The sequence below is a fragment of the Glycine max genome, chromosome 6 (genome assembly GCF_000004515.6).
Source record: "Glycine max cultivar Williams 82 chromosome 6, Glycine_max_v4.0, whole genome shotgun sequence".
NCBI lineage: Eukaryota > Viridiplantae > Streptophyta > Magnoliopsida > Fabales > Fabaceae > Glycine > Glycine max.
The window spans coordinates 7013145-7023182 of NC_038242.2; the positions used below are offsets into that span (position 1 = coordinate 7013145).

General features: G+C 35.3%; 1 protein-coding gene across 1 annotated transcript; it reads right to left on the reverse strand.

Moving 5' to 3' along the window:
• Positions 1-3951: 3951 nt before the first annotated feature.
• On the reverse strand, positions 3952-7912 carry LOC100808284 (receptor protein-tyrosine kinase CEPR1). The gene is made up of 2 exons (XM_003526469.5): positions 5160-7912; positions 3952-4641 (listed from the first exon to the last, which is right to left on the reverse strand). Exons 1-2 carry the CDS (start codon positions 7654-7656, stop codon positions 4247-4249), a joined length of 2892 nt encoding a protein of 963 aa, XP_003526517.1. The 5' UTR covers positions 7657-7912; the 3' UTR covers positions 3952-4246.
• Between the last annotated feature and the right edge of the window lie 2126 nt (positions 7913-10038).

A 10038-nucleotide genomic window follows, 5' to 3' on the forward strand; every position in this document is an offset into this window, starting at 1 on the left:
TTTCATACAATTTAATTAGACCTCAAAATATGTATCTTGTTTTTCAATTACTTTAAAGTATAATATTTACTTTTATATTTCTTAAGTTCTTCGCGTATTACATTCCTTCCTAATATTGCTTTATTTTAAAATGCATTCCCTTATTTTTCATTTTTGTGAAACAATACAAATGTCTTATTTTTGTACTATAGACATGGCAGCAATACTTTTAAATGCATTTTTTCCATTATTTGGTAAATTTTAGGCGTAATCTCACTAAATGAAAAGCGTGTCCAAAGTGTTAACTGAATTCATATTAATTTTATTTAGTAAAAATATATTAAAAAGAGTATATCAAAGATTGTCGGTAGCATTTTTTTTTCCTTTGTGTGTATATATGCATGTTGGTGGACCAGAAGTGAAAAATTATTTATGCCGTACAGCGACTTAAATAAAGTATCAATAATGCTGTCTACGAAAACGGCATTTAATTCATGAACTAGTTCTCCTTCAAGTTTTGTTTTTTGGTTGCCCAGATTCCAAACGCAGGAGGATGTTGCAGTTCTAAATATATACTAGTTTAATGAAAAAAAAAATTAAATTCTGCTTTACTGTTCAATAACATTTAACAAATGTACAGCACACAAAAAATCATTTTTCTTTTTCAAGAAAATGTTAATGTTTGTGTGAATCATATGAAGTTTGACAGATTATATCTCCTCTTCTCGTTGGCTTTCGCAAACTCGATATTCACATCTGTAACCCGAAGTTTCGGTTAATTTTACTTTTTAATATTTTTTTTTTCATGTGATATTGTTACACGGTTTCTCTTCGTTGACATTCACAATTCCATTTTGGTTTGAGTTATTTTTATTTTTATTTGCTACAATTTGTGTTATTTTTGTTCATTTGACTTGAGTAAAATTATTAAGAGTGATAAAGATTTTCTTACCAAATTTTAGTACAATTGCATTTTCTGTTACTTGATTTATGTGTTTGGTAGTATACGTCCATAATTACTTATGAAAAAAACCTTATTTATTTGATGTTTATAAATAAACAAATAAATACAAATTTTCATATGATAAAATCGTGTGAACATCTAGTGCCAGAAATTCATTTCTTGTCCTGCAGTGACTCATAGACCTTTCATCTTTTTCATTAATGGTTGTTAACTAATGAACAATATTGAAGTTGATTTTGATATATGATGGATCAAGATAGAGTTTAATTAGACTACTAAAAAAAATTGCACGAGTTTATTTTAATAAACTTCCTGGAAAAGCTTACCAATATTTTTTTTTAATTTATTTTCATAATTTTACTATCAAACTTATGAATGAACTGTTATTTAATAAAAACTTATCAAATAAATACCTCATTAAGTTATTTATCTAAATGAATCTTAAATTACAGAATTTAACAAGTAAAATACTGTACTATTACTGTAGGAAAAGTAATAGAGAGAGCTTTTTTATGAATAAAAATTATCTATAAATAGTGAAATCCCTTTTTATTTTGGGCTTTTTATATTCATTTTTCATAAAAGGACTTAAAAAAACTTTTGATTTAATCATATACAGAAATTATATTATAAGTTTAATCTCATTTAAAAACTTATAAAATTAATAATTTTCAATGATATGTGTATAAATAAAAGAAAGAAGAAATCTCAATTTCAGAAAAATATTAAACTTTTAAAGCTGTACTGGGCCCTAAAACCTTAAGGAGGAGGTTGGGCTATGAAGTCTAATTAATTAAGCCCAATGACGTGGGACTGCACTGTTCATAAAATCAAACAAAAAAAAAAAAAGAGATGCTGTTCCCCTCCTTAATGCTTATAGTGGCTATTATTAGCAAATAGGAACAGCATCTTCAGGTACTCAATATTTGGGATTCAATGAGCCCTAATCCTAACAGCCAAAAACATTTCATGCATGCCTTTTCCTGGTAATAGAGAGCAAATCTTCGTCAATAGTACCTTGCAGGTTTTGACCTTTTTTAGCACGGGACAGGACAATCCCTGACAAGTGCCAGAAACTGTTCCTTTTTTTTTAAGAAAAAAAAACCCTCACTGTGAACATTAGTATATTTTTGAGACTTTCCAACTGGGATAAAAAGATATAGGGAAATTATTTTAGACCCATTTTAAACTCTCTCGAGACGTGGGTGCGCCACTAATTTTTTCTACTCTAAGATAAGATGTTAGCACACACTTGACATATACAAATTCTGAAGTGCCTAAGTTGGCTATGTTCCCAATGATGTCAACAATGACAAATTGATCAATCACCCATTGAAACTTGAAATTATTTCCTGCTAAACCCTTATTAGATTTGTCTTACTAACTAGGAATTTAGACCATTGTGGGGTACACTCATTATGTTAACAGATAATGTCATGTGTGTAATATTTTTGTGTTACTGATCAGGTTGACAATTATTGCCTTTATAGTGCATCATTTTGATTTGTCTGGTAATGCACGGTTGATGCTAATTAATTTTATCAGAAATTGGGCATTTTACACTCGAGGCATTGGAGTTAAATTCATATTCTAACAATTCCTTGTTGTACGAACATATATGTTGTTCTAACAAACATCAATTATTTTTTATTGAGTGACTGTTTAATTCAGTGAAAGTCTATTCCACCCTTTTGGGATTGTTGATGAGAAGAGACGAGACAAGAGTAGATATTTAGAATATATATACTTCTGACTTTGTGACGGGTTATAGTCCATAAATCAAATAGAATATGCATTGATTATTAAATCTGCTGCTGAGTATCCGAGTGTCTCATCTGAAATCCGTTGTTAGGTTCCTCTTGTACTTAAGGAGAACATACCTGTCCTCAATTTAGCTTCTTCTCACAGTCAAGCATGCTTCGGAAGTTGATGCCTTGTGTCTTTTTTGGTGTAAGAAAAAAACTATTCTTATCGAACCTTCTAACTTTTTTGCTTTATGGCCTCTCCACCAAGCCTAAAGAAATATTGCGTTTGTGAATCTCATTCTTCTAGGGGCGACCCCGCCATCCACTCATAAAGCACATCAATGCACAGAAACACAGATATTTCATAATCATATAATTGTACGCACACGTGTGACTCACTTTGCATGCATTTTTGCATGTGCCAGTGATTTTGTGCTGCTTATAGCTTTTGCCTTTGGAGCATGATAAAGGTTTCATTATATTGTTTTTTTTCTTATTCTTTTCTTCCTGATTTTCACACCCACACGAAGCCTATATAAATATGATGATCTTGTTGTATCAATATATACTTGAAATATTGTTATGATTTTGATTGGTTTTTCCTCTTCTTGGTATCTTAGCATACTAGTGTTTGAGCTTTAATTTAGGATTGTACTGTCCTAGCAGTGAGAGGTGTTTAGAAAGTTTCTATTTATTAATTAGGAAAGTGGTTTATTAATCTAATGTCACTTTTAAAAAAAATCCTTTTAATAAATTAAAGGGCAAAGGGGGCATTCAACTTTCAACTTGTAAGTGGAGGTTCGTTGCTCACTTCCTACGGTTAAACATGGTTGATGCCTCTATTCCCCAAGGCCTCATTCTAACAAAACAATAATCTCTCCTAGAAAAAGATTAAAGGGGAAAAAAGGAAAAGCTTAATGGTGCTGCTTTCTTCTCTTTCACTGGCTAAAATAGCAACAAGATGCTCTCATCAATCAATCATTCCATTCATCTTTATTTTCCAGTGGATAGCTTTGGAAAAGGGACCCCTCCACATACAAATAATGCCATAATATTGTATTCAGAATCTGGAACCCATTTTGATTTTCTTTTATATAATAATATATATAAAAAAGGAGCCTCTTTGCGAATCACAACCTTCCAGTGCTCACAGCATATGCTCCTTTTATTGGAGCTATCTTGCATCGCTCAAAATAAAAGCGCTGATAGGAAGAGGAAAAAAACCAAAATTCCACAAAGCAAGTTGGCAAATGCTTTCAAGTGTGGGCCTATAAAATATAGATACTGTATATTACCGAAAAGCTTGGATAGCAATCTGACTTCAAATTTTTACAAAAGTCAAAATTCAAAGACAGTAAAAGGGAGCAGCAATAGAGAGAAGAGACATAGTCAAAGATAGAATCTACAAACTACTTGTCTAGAAAAAAAAAAAAAGATTATACTAATTTGTTCTCTACTCTACAATGAGTCTCTCAGTTACATCCAGAGAGACTGCTTATCTTAGTTGTCATATGCTGCCTCTTACCCTTTCTTTAAGCTACTCAAATTATAATTATAATTATAACTCGTATGGTTTCTTTATTACGGTGACATTTGATACATCTTTGGTTGACAACTTGCAAGAATCGGAACCTCGTGGCTCTGCCTCAATCAGAAGCTGGACAACCTCCTTCATGGTTGGTCTACTTGTTGGGGCTTTGTAGGTGCAGCGAATAGCAATCCGCAACACTTTGACCATGTCTTCCTTGAATGAACACGACAACTTTGGATCTAATACCTCACTTGGTCTAGCCCCTTCCTTGCCTTCTACTTTGTTGGAAACCCAGAAAACAATGTTTCTGTTTTCTCCAAATTCTGCCTCAACGGGCTTCTTCCCAGTTAACAGTTCCATCAAAATCACCCCAAAACTGTAGACATCGCACTTGGTGGTGGCCCTTGATGAATATGCAAATTCTATGACAGCCATGAAAGCAAGTGCAAATAAATATTCAACATATAAAACACCAAAAGATGATAGAGAAGTTACCAACATGACTAATTGTCCAACCCCCAAGTACCACCTATGTTTTTTATGGTACAAAGTACTACTTACATATTTAACATTCATATCGTGCACCTCAATTATTTACATTGTAAAAAGGCGTACCATGAGGATATCAAAGCAGTACTTTTGGCTTCACAAAAGCCTGAATGCTGATAGTCAAAGTATACTTGAGCCTTTATCATGGAGTTTAATTTCTATAGAATATAAAAAATGTTGTATACTTAACCGATCAAAAATCATGTTAGGTATGATTTTTTAGGAAATTATTATAAAAGTTAATAGTTATTATACTTGATGATTTTGGATTAATTGACTTTATACTATTTACTCTATCATTTAAGGAAAACATATAATGGTAATTCGCTTAAACGAATTCTTTATTGAGATTTAAATGATGATTATAATTGACTTTGGTGAGAGAAACTACCTGGGGCTAAGTAACCATATGTTCCTGCAATAACAGTTGTTGTGGAATCCTTCCCTCCTCTTGCTTGCAAAACCTTGGCAATCCCAAAGTCTGCAACCTTGGGCTGGTAATCAACATCCAACAGGATATTAGTTGACTTGATATCTCGGTGGATAATAGGAAGAAGCAAATCATGATGGAGGTATGCCAAACCCTGTGCAATCCCCAGTGCAATTCTATAACGAGTAGGCCAATCCAAAAGGATCCAACCTTTATGCAGGGAATCCCAAAGATTACCATTTGGCATGTACTCATAAACCAACAAGCTGAAGTCATAACTTGAGAAGCAGCAGTACAGTTTCACAATGTTCTTGTGTCTTACGCTTCCCAGGGTCTCCACCTCTGCTTTCAATGCCTTGTCCACAAATAACCGATCCTCCGGAGCCGAATCCTTCGACGAGTGACTCCACAGCCTCTTCACTGCAACAATATCACCACTCTTCAACTCAATCTTGTACACAGTCCCAGACCCTCCATGTCCCATTATGTTCTTGTCCACCAAGGACTCAATTATCTCCCTTTGGTCAAAAGAGATCTTGTGGAAGCTCTTAACATCATAATAGAAGTACGAAGAAGACAGCGTGTCCTCATGTTCGACTGCAGCAGTGTCTTTGCTGCACCAACGTTTGAGAAACAAGGCAGAGCCAATAAAGATCAAAACCACTGACACCCCTGCTATCCAGATTGTGTTTATCTTCTTACTCTTGTAGTGGGCACTTGCACACATAGGAAACTTTTGATCCGATGAATTAGCATACACAGGTAAAACACACAAACCTGGATTCCCTGCAAAGCTTTCCACCAAACCCCCTTTGATCAGTTTGGGAGGAATTGGACCCGAAAGCAGGTTGTGTGAGAAGTTAATAGAGTTTGGTAACAGCACAGAGAGGCTTTCAGGGATGCTTCCAGTTAAAAGATTATTGGAGAGATCAAGAAGGTTGAGAGACTCCAATGAAGATAGTGAACCGGGGATGGAAGAACTCAGCTTGTTCCCTTGCAACATAAGCAAATTAAGCTTTCTGAGGTTGCCAATTTCGGCAGGGATTGGACCAGACAAAAGGTTATAGCTGAAATCAATCTTGACCAAGTTAATGGCTTTTGATATTGTGGGATTTATGACACCTGAAATCTTGTTCCTCTGGAGGAACAGCTCAGATAAATTTCTAGAATTTCCGTTAATCTCAGGAACCGGACCGGTAAAGTTGTTGCTACTCAAATCAATGATTGAAACGTGTGGCAAACCGAGGAGTCCAGCGGGAATGGACCCCTCCAAACGGTTGTTGCTGACTCTAAACCTCAACAGCACCATGCAGTTCGCATAACTGTGTGGTATCTCACCAGAAAACATGTTATCAAGAACGAGAAAGTACTCGAGTGTACCTCCCTTGCAAACCTCGGTTGGCAACGGTCCAGAAAACTTGTTCTCCGACAAATCAAGAACCACCATCCCAGAGAACTGTCCCAGTTTCGCGGGAACATGTCCTACGAGGAAGTTGTCGTAGAGAGACAACATTCTCATAGCTGTTGAGTTTTCAATCTCACCTGGGATTTCTCCGGTGAGGCTGTTGTTGTAGAGCTGCAACACTTGAAGCTTCGGAAGCTTGCACACCGACGCAGGGATGCTCCCGGTGAACTTGTTCACCGACATATCCAAATCCACGAGCTCCGTGAGGTTCCCCAACTCCTCTGGTATGTTCCCAACGAGGTGGTAGTTATAGTAAAGCTCAAGTTGCTGTAAATTCTTCAGCTGACCAAGCTCTTTGGGAATTTGTCCCGTGAGGAAATTCCCACTCAGCTCAAGATCGATGAGGGATGTTATGTTCCCTATGGAGGCAGGGATTTGGCCATGCACCATGCACGTTGTGAGCACCATAAACTTAAGTTTTTTCAACCTGTCGATATCCGTAGGTAACTGCCACAGATTGAAGCCTCCGTTTTCGTTGAAGTTAAGCTCCTCGAGGTTGGTGAGGTTGAAAACCGACATGGGGAACTGGCCTGTGAAGCTGTTGTAGGACAAGTCGAGAATCCTGATGGATTTTTTCAAGGAAGAAAAATCTGGGAGGGTGCCGGTTAAGGACATGTGGTTCATGTTAAGCTCTTCCAAGTGGGAACAGTTGAGGATGGTGTCTATGGGGAACTTGAGCCTGGTGTGGCCGAGGCGGAGAACGCGTAATTGTGGGAGGTAAGAGCATATATCTGGTGGGAACTTTCCAGAGAGTGATGACAAACCTGAGAGGTCGAGGTTGATAACTTCACCTTTGGTGTTGCAGGTGACTCCGGTGAAGCCGCATATTGGTACTACTTCCCCTGCAGCGTCCCAATTCGTGGGGTATTTCCCCGAGAGAGAGTCCTTCATCAGAGAGAAAAACTGTGACTGATTCAGGGAGAGGGAGGCTCTGGTGGTGGAAATGATGATGAGTATGATGGTAGTGAAGAGGGTGATGAAGGGGTGGTTCATTTTGAGAGAGAAAGAAGGGTGTGGTTGTGCTGAATGTGAAAAAGGTTGCAAGGAAGGAGAAGGGTGTAAGAGATGTATATAAGATGGGAATGAATGGGGTTTGAGTGGATCACTTGGGGGGAAGCGAAGCAGTGACAAGCCTTGATGATGAAAAACAGGTTCTTGCTGTCAAGTACTATTGCTGGGAGAAGTGAACATCTTTGGTAAAGAGGCTTTACGTTTAATTTATACCCATTCCACTACCAAATCCTCATCAAAGAATAACATCACTGCATATATATATATATATATATATATATATATACTCACCCAGCACCTGTAACTATATTGTATGTACTCCACCTTAACATGTTATAATCATTCATTCATACATCTATTCTTTGTTATTTTACTTTGATTAAAAAAACATTTAATTTCGTTATTTTATAAATAAAAAATGAGTGATATAAGGACTGATAAAGAGTGTTATAAAATCTTGTTGTAATTATAGTGCTATCTTCTTCAAAAAAAAAGCATTATGTTCCTGTCCTGCTATACACTTTCGTACTCTACAGCATGTAGAATGAACTGCATCTTATGCTAATCACGCCCCGTATGTATCAATGAGCAGGACCTTTTGATGCGATTACGCTTTTCTTTTGGAAGAAAATAATTTTTTTTTCTTTACTGGGGTGTGTGATCCACAACTTTCTCATGCATGGATTCCAATCCTAGCCAATTACAAAGATATATCCGACTTCAATAATAAAAGGAAAGACGGAAACGAACAAATCCACTGCTAGTGCTCATCAACCAACTCATTATTTGTTTCTTTAAACAAATTAGAACAAATTCGCATCATTAAAATATATTGACAAAACGAAGCGTTTGCTCACATTTACTTATCAGAGTCTGTGATCTGAGGTGGATATGAGACATAAACTCATACTCCATTTATGATTTGAGCATGGCGGATATTGGAGGTCGTAATACATGTAAAGACTCCAACCTCTAAGCTAATAATAATGAATTAAATATTAGAATGGAGAAGAAGCTAGTACGAAAGAAATTTGATATTAAGGTTGATTATGTCACTTCCCCTGTGCATAATGTGACAAAGAATTATAAGTAATGCATATGAGGATACTTTAGCTACTTATATGGGTGATTAAACTAGTGTCGTCATTATCGTGGTGTTTGTTTCACTTAAAAGATTATTGAGCGAATTAAATAATTTGAGACTTATCGAATCAAGGTTGATCAATATATCAAAGGTCTTTAGATGAATTGGAGTGTCTCGACTAGGCTGCATGAATGGTGATATATCGTACCTATCGACCAAGCGCATTTCAGAGACGCTAATCGATTAGAAGTTTTTGGTTTTGGGGAGTCATACCCTTGTGATTGAATCTATCTGGGGGCTATTCCAGAATAAAACTTATCTTTATTATATAGCCAAGATCTAATTTGGTGTTTGAATTTCTCTCTTATAGTGAGTGAAACTTTTCTACGTCAAAACCAGTGGGGCTTGGAAAAGTACTTGAATGTTTGAATTAGTTAGAACTTTAACAAAACAATTTTTGTTTTTTTTAATAATATTTTCTAGCAGAAACCCCAAAAATTAACAATTTTTCCCCTTAAGACTAATTAAGTAGTTATAAGACTAAATAGGATGAAATTTTGTAAAACTAGTTTATATGATTAGAAAATTTTATTTTAGACATAGAATGATGTTTATAAAATTAAATAAAATAGAATTTTAGGAATTTTCTAAGAATTTTGTGTAAAAAGACAAAAATGCCACTAAGTGATTATATAAGCTTAAACAAGGATTTTTTTCGGGTACATGGGAAATTTTAAAAAATTATTTCAACATGAAAACTTAACCCAAATCATTATCTTTCATGCTTGATCGGAATGAAATCGTTTTTTTAAGATATTGCTTCCATATGGAAAAAGCAACCAAAGTTTCTCAATCAACATGTAAAAAATATGGACTTATATGTTGAAACAAATTGAATTTTGTAAAATCTGCAGCCTGAAAATATTCAATTCTTACACACATGCTTAAATGAAATCATTGATTTTTTACTATATATTGATCAACTATGTTAAGTACAAGCGAAAACACATCCGGGTCTATAAGTATTGTTTTGGGACGATTTTTAACTGTTATTATCTTAAATTATGAATAACGTTAGTTTATATAAACCTACCAAAGGACAACAGTGAAAATTTTTATTTTGGTATAGTCACTTAATTAAAGCGAGGAGTTAATATTTCTTGATTATCTGAAACAATCAAAATTCTACATTGCTTCCCGACATGCTTGCTCCACCCGGATCTCAAGTAAACAAATGGGGGAAAATATAGAGATGAATTATTTAAAAATAAGCATTAGTT